The sequence below is a fragment of the Protomyctophum parallelum genome, assembly GCF_964188405.1.
Source record: "Protomyctophum parallelum genome assembly, chromosome: 20".
Lineage (NCBI taxonomy): Eukaryota > Metazoa > Chordata > Actinopteri > Myctophiformes > Myctophidae > Protomyctophum > Protomyctophum parallelum.
The window spans coordinates 568,753-592,795 of NC_139718.1; the positions used below are offsets into that span (position 1 = coordinate 568,753).

At 45.0% G+C, this 24,043-nt stretch overlaps 1 protein-coding gene across 1 annotated transcript in view; it reads right to left on the reverse strand.

Moving 5' to 3' along the window:
• apoba (apolipoprotein Ba) overlaps positions 1-24,043 on the reverse strand; it is a gene marked incomplete at both ends in the record, with an annotated part of 88,999 nt that overhangs the window by 59,669 nt on the left and 5,287 nt on the right. The window contains 7 exons of the mRNA XM_083792803.1: positions 818-976; positions 2,042-2,153; positions 3,938-4,164; positions 15,878-16,062; positions 18,895-18,971; positions 19,531-19,655; positions 21,082-21,234. Of these exons, the coding sequence (XP_083648929.1) occupies positions 818-976; positions 2,042-2,153; positions 3,938-4,164; positions 15,878-16,062; positions 18,895-18,971; positions 19,531-19,655; positions 21,082-21,234 (1,038 nt within the window). The remainder of the gene's footprint in view (positions 1-817; positions 977-2,041; positions 2,154-3,937; positions 4,165-15,877; positions 16,063-18,894; positions 18,972-19,530; positions 19,656-21,081; positions 21,235-24,043) is intronic.

Sequence of the window (24,043 nt, forward strand, 5' to 3'; positions counted from 1 at the left end):
TACACCTCCATGAGCCCCGGTGCAATCTGAAACCACACAGCTATCTGTTAGACCCCTGGGGGTCCCTGTTAGACCCCTGGGGGTCCCTGTACACCTCCATGAGCCCCGGTGCAATCTGAAACCACACAGCTATCTGTTAGACCCCTGGGGGTCCCTGTTAGACCCCTGGGGGTCCCTGTTAGACCCCTGGGGGTCCCTGTAGACCCCCCCCCCCTCCTCATGAAACTGAGGGGGACGAGTATAGTAGCAGTATTAGTAGTATTACTAGTAGAGTACCTTCTCATGGATGTCCATGGTCCTGAAGGCTAGCAGTAGTAGTAGCAGTAGTAATAGTAGTATTAGTAGTATTAGTAGTAGAGTACCTTCTCATGTATGTCCATGGTCCTGAAGGCTAGCAGTAGTAATAGTAGTAGTAGTATTAGTAGTATTACTATAGAGTACCTTCTCATGTATGTCCATGGTCCTGAAGGCTAGCAGTAGTAATAGTAGTAGTAGTATTAGTAGTATTACTATAGAGTACCTTCTCATGGATGTCCATGGTCCTGAAGGCTAGCAGTAGTAGTAGCAGTAGTAATAGTCGTAGTAGTAGTAGTAGTAGTATTAGTAGTATAGTATTAGTAGTAGAGTACCTTCTCATGTATGTCCATGGTCCTGAAGGCTAGCAGTAGTAATAGTAGTAGTAGTATTAGTAGTATTACTATAGAGTACCTTCTCATGGATGTCCATGGTCCTGAAGGCTAGCAGTAGTAGTAGCAGTAGTAATAGTCGTAGTAGTAGTAGTAGTAGTATTAGTAGTATAGTATTAGTAGTAGAGTACCTTCTCATGGATGTCCATGGTCCTGAAGGCCTGGACAGCAGCCTTCTGGTTAAGTAGAGGAGCGTCTGTGTTTGAGGCACACCGCAGCAGAGAGCTGACCAGTCCACTGACCGCTCCGCTGGCTGTGTGCTGTAAGGCTGACCCCATGACCCCGATGACCTGTGGGGAGAGAGCACACGCACGCACACACGCACGCACGCACACACACACACGCACGCACGTAAACCAACAAGAAAACGGCCTGGTCCGGCCTAGTGTAATCCTGGGCGCTACACTTCCTCTACCAACCTGGGGAGAGCAACGGACTGACCTCATGCTTCCATCTGTATGTCCAAGCTGCTTTTGTTCACCCGACAGGGGGGAGTCTCCCCGGTTGGACGTAGCGCGTGGAGGGAACACGTTATAACACTTCACAGATCGTAAGAGGATAACTCAAGCTTTCCGTATACAGCTGCAATGTTGGTGAGTTTGACGTTGTTTAAGACAATTAAATAGGACTATTCTGATTGGATGAATGGGCTGTCTGTGGGAAGTTGCACCTATAGGTAGAACCTTGCTGGCAAGATGGAAGCCGTGTTTATAAGGTCATAAGGTCATAAGGTCCAACCAGTTCCTTTCCCCTCCATCAGGCGCCCCGCCTGGCCAGGGGGAGGCAGTATAGAGACAGGGGTTACTGCCCTAGGGGACACGGGGAGAACATGTGAGGGTACCTACCCTAGGGGACACGGGGAGAACATGTGAGGGTACCTACCCTAGGGGACACGGGGAGAACATGTGAGGGTATACCTACCCTAGGGGACACGGGGAGAACATGTGAAGGTACCTACCCTAGGGGACACGGGGAGAACATGTGAGGGTACCTACCCTAGGGGACAAGGGGAGAACATGTGAGGGTACCTACCCTAGGGGACACGGGGAGAACATGTGAGGGTACCTACCCTAGGGGACACGGGGAGAACATGTGAAGGTACCTACCCTAGGGGACACGGGGAGAACATGTGAGGGTACCTACCCTAGGGGACAAGGGGAGAACATGTGAGGGTACCTACCCTAGGGGACACGGGGAGAACATGTGAGGGTACCTACCCTAGGGGACACGGGGTATGTGTGTGTGTATGTGCTTGCGTACCCTCAGTGTGTGTGTGTATAGTGTGTGTATAGTGTGTGTGTGTAGTGTGTGTGTGTGTAGTGTGTGTGTGTGTGTGTGTGTGTGTGCGTGCCTACCCTCAGTGCCAGGTAGGCGCTCTCCTCAGCACAATTCGACACCAGAAACTCCATGAACTCTGTGACCTCCGTGACCTCTGGGGTGACCTCTCTGTCATTGGCGTCATAGAACCTGTTTAAATAAAGTTATTATATCTATTATTATCACTTTTTTATTTTATTTTATTGTATTTAATCAAGAACACTATTGAAAACGCTATTGAAAAATAGCAGATCTACAAGCAGGGCACAGAGTGGCGCGCTGCAAGCTTGTAGGTCTGCTATTTTAGAGAAATTGTGAAAATGTAGAGCACGTCTTTGAATATAATGATATTCTTTCACAGCGAAGGTTTTTAACTCATATCTTTGCTTCTGGGAGGTCCCTGGAGGACCCTACCCTGAAGCTGGGGTCGTCCACTGAGAGACCCTACCCTGAAGCTGGGGTCGTCCACTGAGAGACCCTACCCTGAAGCTGGGGTCGTCCACTGAGAGACCCTAACCCTGAAGCTGGGGTCGTCCACTGAGAGACCCTACCCTGAAGCTGGGGTCGTCCACTGAGAGACCCTAACCCTGAAGCTGGGGTCGTCCACTGAGAGACCCTAACCCTGAAGCTGGGGTCGTCCACTGAGAGACCCTAACCCTGAAGCTGGGGTCGTCCACTGAGCGACCCTACCCTGAAGCTGGGGTCGTCCACTGAGAGACCCTAACCCTGAAGCTGGGGTCGTCCACTGAGAGACCCTAACCCTGAAGCTGGGGTCGTCCACTGAGCGACCCTACCCTGAAGCTGGGGTCGTCCACTGAGCGACCCTAACCCTGAAGCTGGGGTCGTCCACTGAGCGACCCTACCCTGAAGCTGGGGTCGTCCACTGAGCGACCCTACCCTGAAGCTGGGGTCGTCCACTGAGAGACGCTAACCCTGAAGCTGGGGTCGTCCACTGAGCGACCCTAACCCTGAAGCTGGGGTCGTCCACTGAGCGACCCTACCCTGAAGCTGGGGTCGTCCACTGAGCGACCCTAACCCTGAAGCTGGGGTCGTCCACTGAGAGACCCTACCCTGAAGCTGGGGTCGTCCACTGAGAGACCCTACCCTGAAGCTGGGGTCGTCCACTGAGAGACCCTACCCTGAAGCTGGGGTCGTCCACTGAGAGACCCTACCCTGAAGCTGGGGTCGTCCACTGAGAGACCCTAACCCTGAAGCTGGGGTCGTCCACTGAGAGACCCTAACCCTGAAGCTGGGGTCGTCCACTGAGAGACCCTAACCCTGAAGCTGGGGTCGTCCACTGAGCGACCCTACCCTGAAGCTGGGGTCGTCCACTGAGAGACCCTAACCCTGAAGCTGGGGTCGTCCACTGAGAGACCCTAACCCTGAAGCTGGGGTCGTCCACTGAGAGACCCTAACCCTGAAGCTGGGGTCGTCCACTGAGAGACCCTAACCCTGAAGCTGGGGTCGTCCACTGAGAGACCCTAACCCTGAAGCTGGGGTCGTGCGGTGTGAATCGGTGTTATTGCGTCACAGCTGTGGTCGTTCGTAAATGAGGCACATTGACTGAATGCACTCTGTGACGTCACCGCCCACCATAATCAACAAACTGACCACATTCCCGGTGCGCATTTCCGAACGCGCCCTCTGTACTGGGTTAGGGTCAGGGTTAACCCATTCTGAACGGGAACCCATTTTAGTGTCACGTTATGCTTTAGCTGTTGAAAAATAGCAGAGCTACAAGCTCATAGCGCGTCACCGAGTGGCGCACTACGAGCTTGTAGGTCTGCTATTTTTGAAAAATCGAAGAACGACTGACATTTTTAGAATCTGATCTCAGGTCAGAATGGGTTAATCAGACCAGTGTGTGTCCAGTGGAAACCTCGTATGAATCTGATCTCAGGTCAGAATGGGTTAAAGGTCAGGGTCATACTTACGTCTTAACGGTGTTGGCCAGAGCGTACATGATGACTCTGCTCTGTCTGTACTGAGCCATGGACAGCATGTCTGTGACCCTCCGGGCGTCGGGGACCCCCCCGGGGACCCCCTGCAGGCTGAGGGCGTAGACCAGGGCGTCGCCGCCCAGAGACACGCCCCCCTCCACGGAGCGCAGCCTCTGCAGCAACGCACTGCTGCATTCTGGGTTACCGCACTGCAGCAGAGCCTTATATGGGCATAGAGATATGTCAGTTAGAGTGGCAACACACTGTAGCATAGAGATATGTTAGTTAGAGTGGTAACACACTGTAGCATAGAGATATGTTAGTTAGAGTGGTAACACACTGTAGCATAGAGATATGTTAGTTAGAGTGGTAACACACTGTAGCATAGAGATATGTTAGTTAGAGTGGTAACACACTGTAGCAGAGCCTTATATGGGCATAGATAGAGATATGTTAGTTAGAGTGGTAACACACTGTAGAATAGAGATATGTTAGTTAGAGTGGTAACACACTGTAGCAGAGCCTTATATGGGCATAGATAGAGATATGTCAGTTAGAGTGGTAACACACTGTAGCATAGAGATATGTCAGTTAGAGTGGTAACACACTGTAGCATAGAGATATGTCAGTTAGAGTGGTAACACACTGTAGCATAGAGATATGTTAGTTAGAGTGGTAACACACTGTAGCAGAGCCTTATATGGGCATAGAGATATGTTAGTTAGAGTGGTAACACACTGTAGCAGAGCCTTATATGGGCATAGATAGAGATATGTCAGTTAGAGTGGTAACACACTGTAGCATAGAGATATGTCAGTTAGAGTGGTAACACACTATAGCATAGAGATATGTCAGTTAGAGTGGTAACACACTGTAGCATAGAGATATGTCAGTTAGAGTGGTAACACACTGTAGCATAGAGATATGTCAGTTAGAGTGGTAACACACTGTAGCATAGAGATATGTCAGTTAGAGTGGTAACACACTGTAGCATAGAGATATGTCAGTTAGAGTGGTAACACACTGTAGCATAGAGATATGTTAGTTAGAGTGGTAACACACTGTAGCATAGAGATATGTTAGTTAGAGTGGTAACACACTGTAGCATAGAGATATGTCAGTTAGAGTGGTAACACACTGTAGCATAGAGATATGTCAGTTAGAGTGGTAACACACTGTAGCATAGAGATATGTTAGTTAGAGTGGTAACACACTGTAGAATAGAGATATGTCAGTTAGAGTGGTAACACACTGTAGCAGAGCCTTATATGGGCATAGAGATATGTTAGTTAGAGTGGTAACACACTGTAGCATAGAGATATGTCAGTTAGAGTGGTAACACACTGTAGCATAGAGATATGTCAGTTAGAGTGGTAACACACTGTAGCATAGAGATATGTTAGTTAGAGTGGTAACACACTGTAGCATAGAGATATGTTAGTTAGAGTGGTAACACACTGTAGCATAGAGATATGTTAGTTAGAGTGGTAACACACTGTAGCATAGAGATATGTTAGTTAGAGTGGTAACACACTGTAGCATAGAGATATGTCAGTTAGAGTGGTAACACACTGTAGCATAGAGATATGTTAGTTAGAGTGGTAACACACTGTAGCATAGAGATATGTCAGTTAGAGTGGTAACACACTGTAGCATAGAGATATGTTAGTTAGAGTGGTAACACACTGTAGCATAGAGATATGTTAGTTAGAGTGGTAACACACTGTAGCATAGAGATATGTTAGTTAGAGTGGTAACACACTGTAGCATAGAGATATGTCAGTTAGAGTGGTAACACACTGTAGCATAGAGATATGTTAGTTAGAGTGGTAACACACTGTAGCATAGAGATATGTCAGTTAGAGTGGTAACACACTGTAGCATAGAGATATGTTAGTTAGAGTGGTAACACACTGTAGCATAGAGATATGTCAGTTAGAGTGGTAACACACTGTAGCATAGAGATATGTCAGTTAGAGTGGTAACACACTGTAGCATAGAGATATGTTAGTTAGAGTGGTAACACACTGTAGCATAGAGATATGTCAGTTAGAGTGGTAACACACTGTAGCATAGAGATATGTTAGTTAGAGTGGTAACACACTGTAGCATAGAGATATGTCAGTTAGAGTGGTAACACACTGTAGCATAGAGATATGTTAGTTAGAGTGGTAACACACTGTAGCATAGAGATATGTCAGTTAGAGTGGTAACACACTGTAGCATAGAGATATGTCAGTTAGAGTGGTAACACACTGTAGCATAGAGATATGTTAGTTAGAGTGGTAACACACTGTAGCATAGAGATATGTTAGTTAGAGTGGTAACACACTGTAGCATAGAGATATGTTAGTTAGAGTGGTAACACACTGTAGCATAGAGATATGTTAGTTAGAGTGGTAACACACTGTAGCATAGAGATATGTCAGTTAGAGTGGTAACACACTGTAGCATAGAGTTATGTCAGTTAGAGTGGTAACACACTGTAGTATAGAGATATGTTAGTTAGAGTGGTAACACACTGTAACATAGAGATATGTCAGTTAGAGTGGTAACACACTGTAGCATAGAGATATGTTAGTTAGAGTGGTAACACACTGTAGCATAGAGATATGTTAGTTAGAGTGGTAACACACTGTAGCATAGAGATATGTTAGTTAGAGTGGTAACACACTGTAGCATAGAGATATGTCAGTTAGAGTGGTAACACACTGTAGCATAGAGATATGTTAGTTAGAGTGGTAACACACTGTAGCATAGAGATATGTCAGTTAGAGTGGTAACACACTGTAGCATAGAGATATGTTAGTTAGAGTGGTAACACACTGTAGCATAGAGATATGTTAGTTAGAGTGGTAACACACTGTAGCATAGAGATATGTTAGTTAGAGTGGTAACACACTGTAGCATAGAGATATGTCAGTTAGAGTGGTAACACACTGTAGCATAGAGATATGTTAGTTAGAGTGGTAACACACTGTAGCATAGAGATATGTCAGTTAGAGTGGTAACACACTGTAGCATAGAGATATGTTAGTTAGAGTGGTAACACACTGTAGCATAGAGATATGTCAGTTAGAGTGGTAACACACTGTAGCATAGAGATATGTCAGTTAGAGTGGTAACACACTGTAGCATAGAGATATGTTAGTTAGAGTGGTAACACACTGTAGCATAGAGATATGTCAGTTAGAGTGGTAACACACTGTAGCATAGAGATATGTTAGTTAGAGTGGTAACACACTGTAGCATAGAGATATGTCAGTTAGAGTGGTAACACACTGTAGCATAGAGATATGTTAGTTAGAGTGGTAACACACTGTAGCATAGAGATATGTCAGTTAGAGTGGTAACACACTGTAGCATAGAGATATGTCAGTTAGAGTGGTAACACACTGTAGCATAGAGATATGTTAGTTAGAGTGGTAACACACTGTAGCATAGAGATATGTTAGTTAGAGTGGTAACACACTGTAGCATAGAGATATGTTAGTTAGAGTGGTAACACACTGTAGCATAGAGATATGTTAGTTAGAGTGGTAACACACTGTAGCATAGAGATATGTCAGTTAGAGTGGTAACACACTGTAGCATAGAGTTATGTCAGTTAGAGTGGTAACACACTGTAGTATAGAGATATGTTAGTTAGAGTGGTAACACACTGTAACATAGAGATATGTCAGTTAGAGTGGTAACACACTGTAGCATAGAGATATGTCAGTTAGAGTGGTAACTCACTGTAGCATAGAGATATGTCAGTTAGAGTGGTAACTCACTGTAGCATAGAGATATGTCAGTTAGAGTGGTAACACACTGTAGCATAGAGATATGTCAGTTAGAGTGGTAACTCACTGTAGCATAGAGATATGTCAGTTAGAGTGGTAACACACTGTAGCATAGAGATATGTCAGTTAGAGTGGTAACACACTGTAGCATAGAGTTATGTCAGTTAGAGTGGTAACACACTGTAGTATAGAGATATGTTAGTTAGAGTGGTAACACACTGTAACATAGAGATATGTCAGTTAGAGTGGTAACACACTGTAGCATAGAGATACGTCAGTTAGAGTGGTAACTCACTGTAGCATAGAGATATGTCAGTTAGAGTGGTAACACACTGTAGCATAGAGATATGTTAGTTAGAGTGGTAACACACTGTAGCATAGAGATATGTTAGTTAGAGTGGTAACACACTGTAGCATAGAGATATGTTAGTTAGAGTGGTAACACACTGTAGCATAGAGATATGTTAGTTAGAGTGGTAACACACTGTAGCATAGAGATATGTTAGTTAGAGTGGTAACACACTGTAGCATAGAGATATGTTAGTTAGAGTGGTAACACACTGTAGCATAGAGATATGTTAGTTAGAGTGGTAACACACTGTAGTATAGAGATATGTCAGTTAGAGTGGTAACACACTGTAGCATAGAGATATGTCAGTTAGAGTGGTAACACACTGCAGCAGAGCCTTATATGGGCATAGAGATATGTCAGTTAGAGTGGTAACACACTGTAGCAGAGCCTTATATGGGCATAGAGATATGTCAGTTAGAGTGGTAACACACTGTAGCATAGAGATATGTTAGTTAGAGTGGTAACACACTGTAGCATAGAGATATGTTAGTTAGAGTGGTAACACACTGTAGTATAGAGATATGTCAGTTAGAGTGGTAACACACTGTAGCATAGAGATATGTTAGTTAGAGTGGTAACACACTGTAGCATAGAGATATGTTAGTTAGAGTGGTAACACACTGTAGCATAGAGATATGTTAGTTAGAGTGGTAACACACTGTAGCATAGAGATATGTCAGTTAGAGTGGTAACACACTGTAGCATAGAGATATGTCAGTTAGAGTGGTAACACACTGTAGCATAGAGATATGTCAGTTAGAGTGGTAACACACTGTAGCATAGAGATATGTTAGTTAGAGTGGTAACACACTGTAGCATAGAGATATGTCAGTTAGAGTGGTAACACACTGTAGCATAGAGATATGTCAGTTAGAGTGGTAACACACTGTAGTATAGAGATATGTTAGTTAGAGTGGTAACACACTGTAGCATAGAGATATGTTAGTTAGAGTGGTAACACACTGTAGCATAGAGATATGTTAGTTAGAGTGGTAACACACTGTAGTATAGAGATATGTCAGTTAGAGTGGTAACACACTGTAGCATAGAGATATGTTAGTTAGAGTGGTAACACACTGTAGCATAGAGATATGTTAGTTAGAGTGGTAACACACTGTAGCATAGAGATATGTCAGTTAGAGTGGTAACACACTGTAGCATAGAGATATGTTAGTTAGAGTGGTAACACACTGTAGCATAGAGATATGTTAGTTAGAGTGGTAACACACTGTAGCATAGAGATATGTTAGTTAGAGTGGTAACACACTGTAGCATAGAGATATGTTAGTTAGAGTGGTAACACACTGTAGCATAGAGATATGTCAGTTAGAGTGGTAACACACTGTAGCATAGAGATATGTTAGTTAGAGTGGTAACACACTGTAGCATAGAGATATGTTAGTTAGAGTGGTAACACACTGTAGCATAGAGATATGTTAGTTAGAGTGGTAACACACTGTAGTATAGAGATATGTCAGTTAGAGTGGTAACACACTGTAGCATAGAGATATGTTAGTTAGAGTGGTAACACACTGCAGCAGAGCCTTATATGGGCATAGAGATATGTTAGTTAGAGTGGTAACACACTGTAGCATAGAGATATGTCAGTTAGAGTGGTAACACACTGTAGCATAGAGATATGTTAGTTAGAGTGGTAACACACTGCAGCAGAGCCTTATATGGGCATAGAGATATGTTAGTTAGAGTGGTAACACACTGTAGCATAGAGATATGTTAGTTAGAGTGGTAACACACTGTAGCATAGAGATATGTCAGTTAGAGTGGTAACACACTGTAGCATAGAGATATGTTAGTTAGAGTGGTAACACACTGTAGCATAGAGATATGTCAGTTAGAGTGGTAACACACTGTAGCATAGAGATATGTTAGTTAGAGTGGTAACACACTGTAGCATAGAGATATGTTAGTTAGAGTGGTAACACACTGTAGCATAGAGATATGTTAGTTAGAGTGGTAACACACTGTAGCATAGAGATATGTCAGTTATAGTGGTAACACACTGTAGCATAGAGATATGTCAGTTAGAGTGGTAACACACTGTAGCATAGAGATATGTTAGTTAGAGTGGTAACACACTGTAGCATAGAGATATGTTAGTTAGAGTGGTAACACACTGTAGCATAGAGATATGTTAGTTAGAGTGGTAACACACTGTAGCATAGAGATATGTTAGTTAGAGTGGTAACACACTGTAGCATAGAGATATGTCAGTTAGAGTGGTAACACACTGTAGCATAGAGATATGTTAGTTAGAGTGGTAACACACTGTAGCATAGAGATATGTCAGTTAGAGTGGTAACACACTGTAGCATAGAGATATGTTAGTTAGAGTGGTAACACACTGTAGCATAGAGATATGTTAGTTAGAGTGGTAACACACTGTAGCATAGAGATATGTTAGTTAGAGTGGTAACACACTGTAGCATAGAGATATGTCAGTTATAGTGGTAACACACTGTAGCATAGAGATATGTCAGTTAGAGTGGTAACACACTGTAGCATAGAGATATGTTAGTTAGAGTGGTAACACACTGTAGCATAGAGATATGTCAGTTAGAGTGGTAACACACTGTAGCATAGAGATATGTTAGTTAGAGTGGTAACACACTGTAGCATAGAGATATGTTAGTTAGAGTGGTAACACACTGTAGCATAGAGATATGTCAGTTAGAGTGGTAACACACTGTAGCATAGAGATATGTCAGTTAGAGTGGTAACACACTGTAGCATAGAGATATGTCAGTTAGAGTGGTAACACACTGTAGCATAGAGATATGTCAGTTAGAGTGGTAACACACTGTAGCATAGAGATATGTTAGTTAGAGTGGTAACACACTGTAGTATAGAGATATGTCAGTTAGAGTGGTAACACACTGTAGCATAGAGATATGTTAGTTAGAGTGGTAACACACTGTAGCATAGAGATATGTCAGTTAGAGTGGTAACACACTGTAGCATAGAGATATGTTAGTTAGAGTGGTAACACACTGTAGCATAGAGATATGTCAGTTAGAGTGGTAACACACTGTAGCATAGAGATATGTCAGTTAGAGTGGTAACACACTGTAGCATAGAGATATGTTAGTTAGAGTGGTAACACACTGTAGCATAGAGATATGTTAGTTAGAGTGGTAACACACTGTAGCATAGAGATATGTCAGTTATAGTGGTAACACACTGTAGCATAGAGATATGTCAGTTAGAGTGGTAACACACTGTAGCATAGAGATATGTCAGTTAGAGTGGTAACACACTGTAGCATAGAGATATGTTAGTTAGAGTGGTAACACACTGTAGCATAGAGATATGTCAGTTAGAGTGGTAACACACTGTAGCAGAGCCTTATATGGGCATAGAGATATGTTAGTTAGAGTGGTAACACACTGTAGCATAGAGATATGTTAGTTAGAGTGGTAACACACTGTAGCATAGAGATATGTCAGTTAGAGTGGTAACACACTGTAGCATAGAGATATGTTAGTTAGAGTGGTAACACACTGTAGCATAGAGATATGTTAGTTAGAGTGGTAACACACTGTAGCATAGAGATATGTTAGTTAGAGTGGTAACACACTGTAGCATAGAGATATGTCAGTTATAGTGGTAACACACTGTAGCATAGAGATATGTCAGTTAGAGTGGTAACACACTGTAGCATAGAGATATGTTAGTTAGAGTGGTAACACACTGTAGCATAGAGATATGTTAGTTAGAGTGGTAACACACTGTAGCATAGAGATATGTTAGTTAGAGTGGTAACACACTGTAGCATAGAGATATGTTAGTTAGAGTGGTAACACACTGTAGCATAGAGATATGTTAGTTAGAGTGGTAACACACTGTAGCATAGAGATATGTTAGTTAGAGTGGTAACACACTGTAGCATAGAGATATGTCAGTTAGAGTGGTAACACACTGTAGCATAGAGATATGTCAGTTAGAGTGGTAACACACTGTAGCATAGAGATATGTCAGTTAGAGTGGTAACACACTGTAGCATAGAGATATGTCAGTTAGAGTGGTAACACACTGTAGCATAGAGATATGTTAGTTAGAGTGGTAACACACTGTAGCATAGAGATATGTCAGTTAGAGTGGTAACACACTGTGGCATAGAGATATGTTAGTTAGAGTGGTAACACACTGTAGCATAGAGATATGTTAGTTAGAGTGGTAACTCACTGTAGTATAGAGATATGTTAGTTAGAGTGGTAACACACTGTAGCATAGAGATATGTCAGTTAGAGTGGTAACACACTGTAGCATAGAGATATGTCAGTTAGAGTGGTAACACACTGTAGCATAGAGATATGTCAGTTAGAGTGGTAACACACTGTAGCATAGAGATATGTCAGTTAGAGTGGTAACACACTGTAGCATAGAGATATGTTAGTTAGAGTGGTAACACACTGTAGCATAGAGATATGTCAGTTAGAGTGGTAACACACTGTAGAATAGAGATATGTCAGTTAGAGTGGTAACACACTGTAGAATAGAGATATGTTAGTTAGAGTGGTAACACACTGTAGAATAGAGATATGTCAGTTAGAGTGGTAACACACTGTGGCATAGAGATATGTCAGTTAGAGTGGTAACACACTGTAGCATAGAGATATGTCAGTTAGAGTGGTAACACACTGTAGCATAGAGATATGTCAGTTAGAGTGGTAACACACTGTAGAATAGAGATATGTTAGTTAGAGTGGTAACACACTGTAGAATAGAGATATGTCAGTTAGAGTGGTAACACACTGTAGAATAGAGATATGTTAGTTAGAGTGGTAACACACTGTAGAATAGAGATATGTCAGTTAGAGTGGTAACACACTGTGGCATAGAGATATGTCAGTTAGAGTGGTAACACACTGTGGCATAGAGATATGTCAGTTAGAGTGGTAACACACTGTAGCATAGAGATATGTTAGTTAGAGTGGTAACACACTGTAGCATAGAGATATGTTAGTTAGAGTGGTAACACACTGTGGCATAGAGATATGTTAGTTAGAGTGGTAACACACTGTAGCATAGAGATATGTCAGTTAGAGTGGTAACACACTGTGGCATAGAGATATGTTAGTTAGAGTGGTAACACACTGTAGCATAGAGATATGTCAGTTAGAGTGGTAACACACTGTAGCATAGAGATATGTCAGTTAGAGTGGTAACACACTGTAGCATAGAGATATGTCAGTTAGAGTGGTAACACACTGTAGCATAGAGATATGTCAGTTAGAGTGGTAACACACTGTAGCATAGAGATATGTCAGTTAGAGTGGTAACACACTGTAGCATAGAGATATGTCAGTTAGAGTGGTAACACACTGTAGCATAGAGATATGTCAGTTAGAGTGGTAACACACTGTAGCATAGAGATATGTCAGTTAGAGTGGTAACACACTGTAGCATAGAGATATGTCAGTTAGAGTGGTAACACACTGTAGCATAGAGATATGTCAGTTAGAGTGGTAACACACTGTAGCATAGAGATATGTCAGTTAGAGTGGTAACACACTGTAGCATAGAGATATGTCAGTTAGAGTGGTAACACACTGTAGCATAGAGATATGTCAGTTAGAGTGGTAACACACTGTAGCATAGAGATATGTTAGTTAGAGTGGTAACACACTGTAGCATAGAGATATGTCAGTTAGAGTGGTAACACACTGTGGCATAGAGATATGTTAGTTAGAGTGGTAACACACTGTAGCATAGAGATATGTTAGTTAGAGTGGTAACACACTGTAGCATAGAGATATGTTAGTTAGAGTGGTAACACACTGTAGCATAGAGATATGTCAGTTAGAGTGGTAACACACTGTGGCATAGAGATATGTTAGTTAGAGTGGTAACACACTGTAGCATAGAGATATGTTAGTTAGAGTGGTAACACACTGTAGCATAGAGATATGTCAGTTAGAGTGGTAACACACTGTGGCATAGAGATATGTTAGTTAGAGTGGTAACACACTGTAGCATAGAGATATGTTAGTTAGAGTGGTAACACACTGTAGCATAGAGATATGTCAGTTAGAGTGGTAACACACTGTAGCATAGAGATATGTCAGTTAGAGTGGTAACACACTGTAGCATAGAGATATGTCAGTTAGAGTGGTAACACACTGTAGCATAGAGATATGTTAGTTAGAGTGGTAACACACTGTAGCATAGAGATATGTCAGTTAGAGTGGTAACACACTGTAGTATAGAGATATGTTAGTTAGAGTGGTAACACACTGTAGCATAGAGATATGTTAGTTAGAGTGGTAACACACTGTAGCATAGAGATATGTCAGTTAGAGTGGTAACACACTGTAGTATAGAGATATGTTAGTTAGAGTGGTAACACACTGTAGCATAGAGATATGTTAGTTAGAGTGGTAACACACTGTAGCATAGAGATATGTTAGTTAGAGTGGTAACACACTGTGGCATAGAGATATGTTAGTTAGAGTGGTAACACACTGTAGCATAGAGATATGTTAGTTAGAGTGGTAACACACTGTAGCATAGAGATATGTTAGTTAGAGTGGTAACTCACTGTAGCAGAGCCTTATATGGGCATAGAGATATTTATTTTGAAGTGTAGTTAGTAGTTACAGTGAAAATAGCACATTATAGGTAAACATTGATCTTATTTTACATTCCAGACCAGAAGACAGATGCCAGGGGCAGGTGGGCAACCCTTAGTGTTTTATTTAGCTGCCAGGGGCAGGTGGGCAACCCTTAGTGTTTTATTTAGCTGCCAGGGGGCAGGTGGGCAACCCTTAGTGTTTTATTTAGCTGCCAGGGGCAGGTGGGCAACCCTTAGTGTTTTATTTAGCTGCCAGGGGCAGGTGGGCAACCCTTAGTGTTTTATTTAGCTGCCAGGGGCAGGTGGGCAACCCTTAGTGTTTTATTTAGCTGCCAGGGGCAGGTGGGCAACCCTTAGTGTTTTATTTAGCTGCCAGGGGCAGGTGGGCAACCCTTAGTGTTTTATTTAGCTGCCAGGGGGCAGGTGGGCAACCCTTAGTGTTTTATTTAGCTGCCAGGGGGCAGGTGGGGCAACCCTTAGTGTTTTATTTAGCTGCCAGGGGCAGGTGGGCAACCCTTAGTGTTTTATTTAGCTGCCAGGGGCAGGTGGGCAACCCTTAGTGTTTTATTTAGCTGCCAGGGGGCAGGTGGGGCAACCCTTAGTGTTTTATTCAGCTGCCAGGGGCAGGTGGGGCAACCCTTAGTGTTTTATTTAGCTGCCAGGGGCAGGTGGGCAACCCTTAGGGCTGTATTTTGCGTGTCTTAAGTACCAGGTCTTATTCCCTAACTTGAGTAAACTAAAGACCTGGAGGGCGTGATCAATGCCATGGTACCTGGTACTTAAGACACGCAAAATACAGCCGTCTGTGTTTTATTTAGCTGCCAGGGGCAGGTGGGCAACCCTTAGTGTTTTATTTAGCTGCCAGGGGCAGGTGGGCAACCCTTAGTGTTTTATTTAGCTGCCAGGGGCAGGTAGGCAACCCTTAGTGTTATATTTAGCTGCCAGGGGCAGGTGGGGCAACCCTTAGTGTTTTATTTAGCTGCCAGGGGCAGGTGGGCGACCCTTAGTGTTTTATTTAGCTGCCAGGGGCAGGTGGGCGACCCTTAGTGTTTTATTTAGCTGCCAGGGGCAGGTGGGGCAACCCTTAGTGTTTTATTTAGCTGCCAGGTGATGCTGTCAGACAGGTGTTTCATACCTGCCAGGTGATGCTGTCAGACAGGTGTTTCATACCTGCCAGGTGATGCTGTCAGACAGGTGTTTCATACCTGCCAGGTGATGCTGTCAGACAGCGCGGCCATGCCCTCCACGGTGTGGCTCAGCGTCAGGTTGTCCAGAGATCGAAGCTGAGTGACCAGCCGGTGGAACAGCCCCGCCCTCTTCTGACCGTCCTGGCTCAGGTCAAGCCCCGCCTCTCTCCTCCGACGCTGACCACCGTCCTGCTGGCCGAGACCTGAGGGGACAACCCGTCCTGGCTCAGATAAAGACCTGAGGGGACAACCCGTCCTGGCTCAGATAAAGACCTGAGGGGACAACCCGTCCTGGCTCAGATAAAGACCTGAGGGGACAACCCGTCCTGGCTCAGATAAAGACCTGAGGGGGACAACCCGTCCTGGCTCAGATAAAGACCTGAGGGGACAACCCGTCCTGGCTCAGATAAAGACCTGAGGGGGACAACCCGTCCTGGCTCAGATAACATTCAGACCTTAGGGGACAACCCGTCCTGGCTCAGATAAAGACCTGAGGGGGACAACCCGTCCTGGCTCAGATAAAGACCTGAGGGGACAACCCGTCCTGGCTCAGATAAAGACCTGAGGGGGACAACCCGTCCTGGCTCAGATAAAGACCTGAGGGGACAACCCGTCCTGGCTCAGATAAAGACCTGAGGGGACAACCCGTCCTGGCTCAGATAAAGACCTGAGGGGGACAACCCGTCCTGGCTCAGATAAAGACCTGAGGGGGACAACCCGTCCTGGCTCAGATAAAGACCTGAGGGGACAACCCGTCCTGGCTCAGATAACATTCAGACCTGAGGGGACAACCCGTCCTGGCTCAGATAACATTCAGACCTGAGGTGGACTATTCTAAAACGGTGGTGTATATTTGTTAGGGCCTAGAGGGCCTAGGGTCTAGGCCTCTAGGGCCTACGGTCTAGGGTCTAGGGTCTAGGGCCTACGGTCTAGGGCCTACGGTCTAGGGTCTAGGGCCTACGGTCTAGGGTCTAGGCCTCTAGGGCCTACGGTCTAGGGTCTAGGGTCTAGGGCCTACGGTCTAGGGTCTAGGGCCTACGGTCTAGGGTCTACGGTCTAGGGTCTAGGGCCTACGGTCTAGGGTCTAGGGCCTACGGTCTAGGGTCTATGGTCTAGGGCCTACAGTCTAGGGTCTAGGGTCTAGGGCAGGGGTGGGCAACTGGCGGCCCGGGGGCCACATGCGGCCCCCACCTTCACTTAATGCGGCCCGCATGTTAATATCAGAATGCTACATAGTATTGATTTAAGCTGTTACAATTCCAAACCCTGCTTTAATTACTTCATGACTAGTATTAAATGACTAGTACTTAATGACTATAGTATTAAAATGTTATCTTTTTGTGTCCAATAGTTATGTTAACAGTTCATAAAGTTATAACTAAATGCTTTTGAAATTCAATAAAAGTAACTTCAATATAGCAAAAATAGCTGACGGAAAAATAGCTGATCTACAAGCTCAAAACGTGTCGCAATGTGACACGTTTTGAGCTTGTAGATCAGCTATTTTTCCGTCAGCTATTTCGGTAGATTGTAGATCGACAGTAATTATGCACTGTGGCCCTCTGGAATGAGGGTGGGAATATATTGGCCCTCTGCATCGTCAACGTTGCCCAACCCTGGTCTAGGGTCTAGGGTCTAGGGTCTAGGGTCTAGGGTCTAGGGTCTAGGACCTAGGGGTTAGGGGTTAGGGTTAACGTACCCATCAGATGGCTGAGTGTCTCCAGGTTAGAGGTCAGGGGTTAGGGGTCAAGGGTTAGGGGTCAGGGGTTAACGTACCCATCAGATTGCTGAGTGTCTCCAGGTTAGAGGTCAGGGGTTAGGGGTCAGGGGTTAGGGGTCAGAGTTAACGTACCCATCAGATGGCTGAGTGTCTCCAGAGCGTCCTCAGCGCTCTGAACCGCCGCTCTGTCCTCTGGCGCCTCCAGGTGGAGAGGACGCACGAGGCGGGGGTCCACCTCTGTTACACACACACACACACACACACACACACACACACACACACACACACACACACACACACACACACACGCACGCACGCACGCACGCACGCACGCACGCACGCACGCACGCACGCACGCACGCACGCACGCACGCACGCACGCACGCACGCACGCACGCACGCACGCACGCACGCACGCACGCACGCACGCACGCACGCACGCACGCACGCACGCACGCACGCACGCACGCACGCACGCACGCACGCACGCACGCACGCACGCACGCACGCACGCACGCACGCACGCACGCACGCACGCACGCACGCACGCACGCACACACACACACACACACACACACACACACACACACACACACACACACACACACACACACACACACACACACACACACACAATTTACAATTTACAATTTACAAATGTAGGCATTTATCAGACGCTCTTAATCCAGAGCGACTTACATTAAGCAGGAACAAAAAAGCATGGGAATACATCACATAAAAACATTTATCATGAAACATGCGTAAGCTAAGACAGTAACAGTGGAATATCTATATAATGAAACTATACATATAAACTATACATATATACTACTATGCTATACATATGTACTGTGGCGTGCTATGACTACATACAATGCAATTATAGTGCTGTCTACATAACATGCTATAAGTCTGTATCAAATGCTATCTAAGTCTACAGAAATGCTATCTAAGGGGGTAGGGTAAGTGCTATGGGCCACACACACACACACACACACACACACACACACACACACACACACACACACACACACACACACACACACACACACACACACACACACACACACACACACACACACACACACACACACACACACACACACACACACACACACACACACACACACACACACACACACAACGTTGTATGACGTTGTCCCTAATTGAAAATCACAGATCTTCAAGCCAGCGACGTGAGTCATGACTGGGGGGGTCAGGAGATGGATTATATATATAGATCAGGTCTATTGTTAGATCTGTTATTAGATCTAGAGTTAGATCATGTAGATCAGATCTATTCAGTCTTTCTTACCAAAGATCCTGTTGTTGATCCTGGCGTTGTCCTGAAGAGTCAACGTCTGGGTGACCACGGAGGAGATGCCATTGTCCCTGTGAAGGGTTAATGACACATTAACCTGTCTGTCTGTCTGTCTGTCTGTCTGTCTGTCTGTCTGTCTGTCTGTCTGTCTGTCTAAATCTATCATTAAATAAAGACACTCGATGAATAATAACTATATATTATATTATATTATATTATATATATAGTTATAATATTATAACTGTTTCATGTCAGATTATCAAACACATCAGAGTCTCTGTGCATAACTGCATTACCAGGTGTGTCCACACGGTGGCAGTGCCTGCATATCCTGTGGAAACCAACAGGAGCGTTGGTTTGTGTTTGGCTACAACAATAACTACAACATACTTGCTTGTTGCACACTAGTAGGCCATTTATGGCCTACTAGTGCGCAAGCAGAGCGCGCAAGTACTTAGTGGCGCGCTACGAGCTTGTAGGTCTGCTATTTTTGAAAAATCGAAGAACGACTGACATTTTTAGAATCTGATCTCAGGTCAGAATGGGGTAATAAGACCCAGTGTGTGTCCCAGTGGAAACCTCGTATCAATCTGATCTCAGGTCAGAATGGGTTAATAAGCACGGACGTACTGGTGAGAGAGGGGGAGGTACAGGTGCTTCTCGGTGCACTCGGCTGACGTCATGTGTTTCCTCCTGTTGTCAAACTGGTACGAACACTGATGACTGCTCCGGATCAGTTTGGACAGAGGATGGTGCTGAAAATACAATATAATATGATTTATGATCTGATCTCTGATCAGCATGGACAGAGGATGGTGCTGTGAAGACATAATACATAATAATCTAATCAATAGGCTGCTCCTACCGTATAAACTATCTGGCTGTCAGAGACAGCTTTATGAAGTAGATATTTATATTTTAGGTGTCGTACCAGAATGAGTTAATAAAGTTATTGTTTATATGTTAACGTACCAGGTGTCGTAGCAGCGCCAGAGGGCTGTTAACCAGCTATATTTTAACCCATTTTGGGGCGGGAACCCATTTTGGTGTTAGCATCATGTTATGCTTTAGCTATTGAAAAATAACAGATCTACAAGCTCATAGCGCGCCACCGAGTGGCGCGCTATGAGCTTGTAGGTCTGCTATTTTTTGAAAAATCGAAGAACGACTGACATAGAAACATAGCTTTTTCAGAAAACTGAAGACATTTTTATAGAACCTGATCTCAGGTCAGAATGGGTTAACGTACCAGGTGTCGTAGCAGCGCCAGAGGGCTCTTAACCAGCTATATTTCAACGTACCAGGTGTGGTAGCAGCGCCATAGGGCTGTGTTAAACGTACCAGGTGTCGTAGCAGCGCCAGGGGGCTGTGTTAAACGTATCAGGTGTCGTAGCAGCGCCAGGGGGCTGTGTTAAACGTACCAGGTGTGGTAGCAGCGCCAGGGGGCTGTGTTAAACATACCAGGTGTGGTAGCAGCGCCAGGGGGCTGTGTTAAACGTACCAGGTGTGGTAGCAGCGCCAGGGGGCTGTGTTAAACATACCAGGTGTGGTAGCAGCGCCATGGGGCTGTGTTAAACATACCAGGTGTCGTAGCAGCGCCAGGGGGCTGTGTTAAACGTACCAGGTGTGGTAGCAGCGCCAGGGGGCTGTGTTAAACATACCAGGTGTGGTAGCAGCGCCATGGGGCTGTGTTAAACATACCAGGTGTCGTAGCAGCGCCAGGGGGCTGTGTTAAACGTACCAGGTGTGGTAGCAGCGCCAGGGGGCTGTGTTAAACATACCAGGTGTCGTAGCAGCGCCAGGGGGCTGTGTTAAACGTACCAGGTGTGGTAGCAGCGCCAGGGGGCTGTGTTAAACGTACCAGGTGTGGTAGCAGCGCCATAGGGCTGTGTTAAACGTATCAGGTGTGGTAGCAGCGCCATGGGGCTGTGTTAAACGTACCAGGTGTGGTAGCAGCGCCAGGGGGCTGTGTTAAACGTACCAGGTGTGGTAGCAGCGCCAGGGGGCTGTGTTAAACGTACCAGGTGTGGTAGCAGCGCCATGGGGCTGTGTTAAACGTACCAGGTGTGGTAGCAGCGCCAGGGGGCTGTGTTAAACGTACCAGGTGTGGTAGCAGCGCCAGGGGGCTGTGTTAAACGTACCAGGTGTGGTAGCAGCATCAGGGGGCTGTGTTAAACGTACCAGGTGTGGTAGCAGCGCCGTGGGGCTGTTAACCAGCGGCGTGCTGGTGAAATGGTCACACTGCTTCATGTCCAGAGACACGGACACGTCGATGGCCACGTCCTTCCTGGAGTTCACCCTGTGATGCACCGGACACAGGCCGTGCACCGTGCCCTGAACACACACACACACACACACACTGTATTAACACACACACAGGCCGTGCACCGTGCCCTGAACACACACACACACACTGTATTAACACACACACAGGCCGTGCACCGTGCCCTGAACACACACACACACACACACTGTATTAACACACACACAGGCCGTACACCGTGCCCTGAACACACACACACACACTGTATTAAAACACACACACAGGCCGTGCACCGTGCCCTGAACACACACACACACTGTATTAAAACACACACACAGGCCGTGCACCGTGCCCTGAACACACACACACTGTATTAAAACACACACACAGGCCGTGCACCGTGCCCTGAACACACACACACACTGTATTAAAACACACACACAGGCCGTACACCGTGCCCTGAACACACACACACACTGTATTAAAACACACACACAGGCCGTGCACCGTGCCCTGAACACACACACACACTGTATTAAAACACACACACAGGCCGTGCACCGTGCCCTGAACACACACACACTGTATTAAAACACACACACAGGCCGTGCACCGTGCCCTGAACACACACACACTGTATTAAAACACACACACAGGCCGTGCACGGAGCCCTGAACACACACACACACTGTATTAAAACACACACACAGACAGTGCACCGTGCCCTGAACACACACACACACACTGTATTAAAACACACACACAGGCCGTGCACCGTGCCCTGAACACACACACACACACTGTATTAAAACACACACACAGGCCGTGCACCGTGCCCTGAACACACACACACACACACTGTATTAAAACACACACAGGGCCGTGCACCGTGCCCTGAACACACACACACACACACTGTATTAAAACACACACACAGGCCGTGCACCACCACACACACTGTATTAAAACACACACAGGCCGTGCACCGTGCCCTGAACACACACACACACACACACTGTATTAAAACACACACAGGGCCGTGCACCGTGCCCTGAACACACACACACACACTGTATTAAAACACACACAGGCCGTGCACCGTGCCCTGAACACACACACACACACTGTATTAAAACACACACAGGCCGTGCACCGTGCCCTGAACACACACACACACACACTGTATTAAAACACACACAGGGCCGTGCACCGTGCCCTGAACACACACACACACACACTGTATTAAAACACACACACAGGCCGTGCACCACCACACACACTGTATTAAAACACACACAGGCCGTGCACCGTGCCCTGAACACACACACACACACACTGTATTAAAACACACACACAGGCCGTGCACCACCACACACACTGTATTAAAACACACACAGGCCGTGCACCGTGCCCTGAACACACACACACACACTGTATTAAAACACACACAGACATATCTGTAGGTTTTAAGGACATGTCACATCGATGCAGCTCCTCATAACTAAACAGTTTTAACCCATTCGGGGAGGGAAGGGTTAACCCCTTTTGGTGTTAGCGTCATGTTATGCTTTAGCTATTGAAAAATAGCAGCTCTACAAGCTCATATCGCGCCACCGAGTGGCGCGATACGAGCTTGTAGAGCTGCTATTTTTTGAGAAATCGAAGAACGACTGACATAGAAACACATAGCTTTTTCAGAAAACTGTCAGGATGTAGCAGACATTTTTAGAATCTGATCTCAGGTCAGAATGGGTTAAGGACATGTCACACCAATGCAGCTCCTTTTAAGGACATGTCACACCAATGCAGCTCCTTTTAAGGACATGTCACACCAATGCAGCTCCTTTTAAGGACATGTCACACCAATGCAACTCCCCTAACCTTTCCCCCTATATGCTGCTATAAGGACTCCTGTTGTGCAATATCTGTCTCTCAATGAACTAATGGTGCTTTTAATTTATTTGTTTTGAAAAGTGGATTTTAGATTTTAATAGTATTTTAGCTCTCATTTAACTAGCATAATAAAATCCAGTGAAACGACATTTCGTTCTCTTATGCATTGTATGTATCTGCTGAATGACAATAAAGCTATCTATCTATCTATCTATCTATCTATCTATCTATCTATCTATCTATCTATCTGTCTGTCTGTCTGTCTGTCTGTCTGTCTGTCTGTCTGTCTGTCTATCTATCTATCTATCTATCTATCTATCTATCTATCTATCTATCTATCTATCTGTCTGTCTGTCTATCTATCTATCTATCTATCTATCTGTCTATCTAACTAAACAGTTTTAAGGAGAACTCCACTACATCTCAGAGGCAAATATTTGCTCTATTTTTACATCAGTATAAACAGCTTGGATAATTACAGTTCATTTCAAGCACAACTCAATACAAAAGCTGCTAACTGTGGACGACCCCAAGACGCATCACACTTGTTTACATTCTAGGCCCAGGGTTGGTAAGGTAATGGGGTGACTGGCCATAAGAGAGATTACATGACCTACATGAGAGCTATTATCTCACTGTGTAAACTGTGTTACTCAACCATTAGCCTCCATTAGCTTCTATTGATAAGAGCTATCACTAGTTCACCTCTTTAGGCCCCGGTGTGTGTGTGTGTGTGTGTGTGTGTGTGTGTGTGTGTGTGTGTGTGTGTGTGTGTGTGTGTGTGTGTGTGGAGGTGTGTGTGTGTGTGTGTGGAGGTGACAATGTTCACAATGCTCTTTTTGGGAGAGATTGTAGATTGGATAGTTTTGAAATAAATTGAGCCTTTTTTTTTTTAGACCAAACTGTGTGTTCTGACTTGATGTGACTATAATAATATGCATATAGTTTTCCTCACATAGACTTTGACTTTTATAATAGACTTTTATA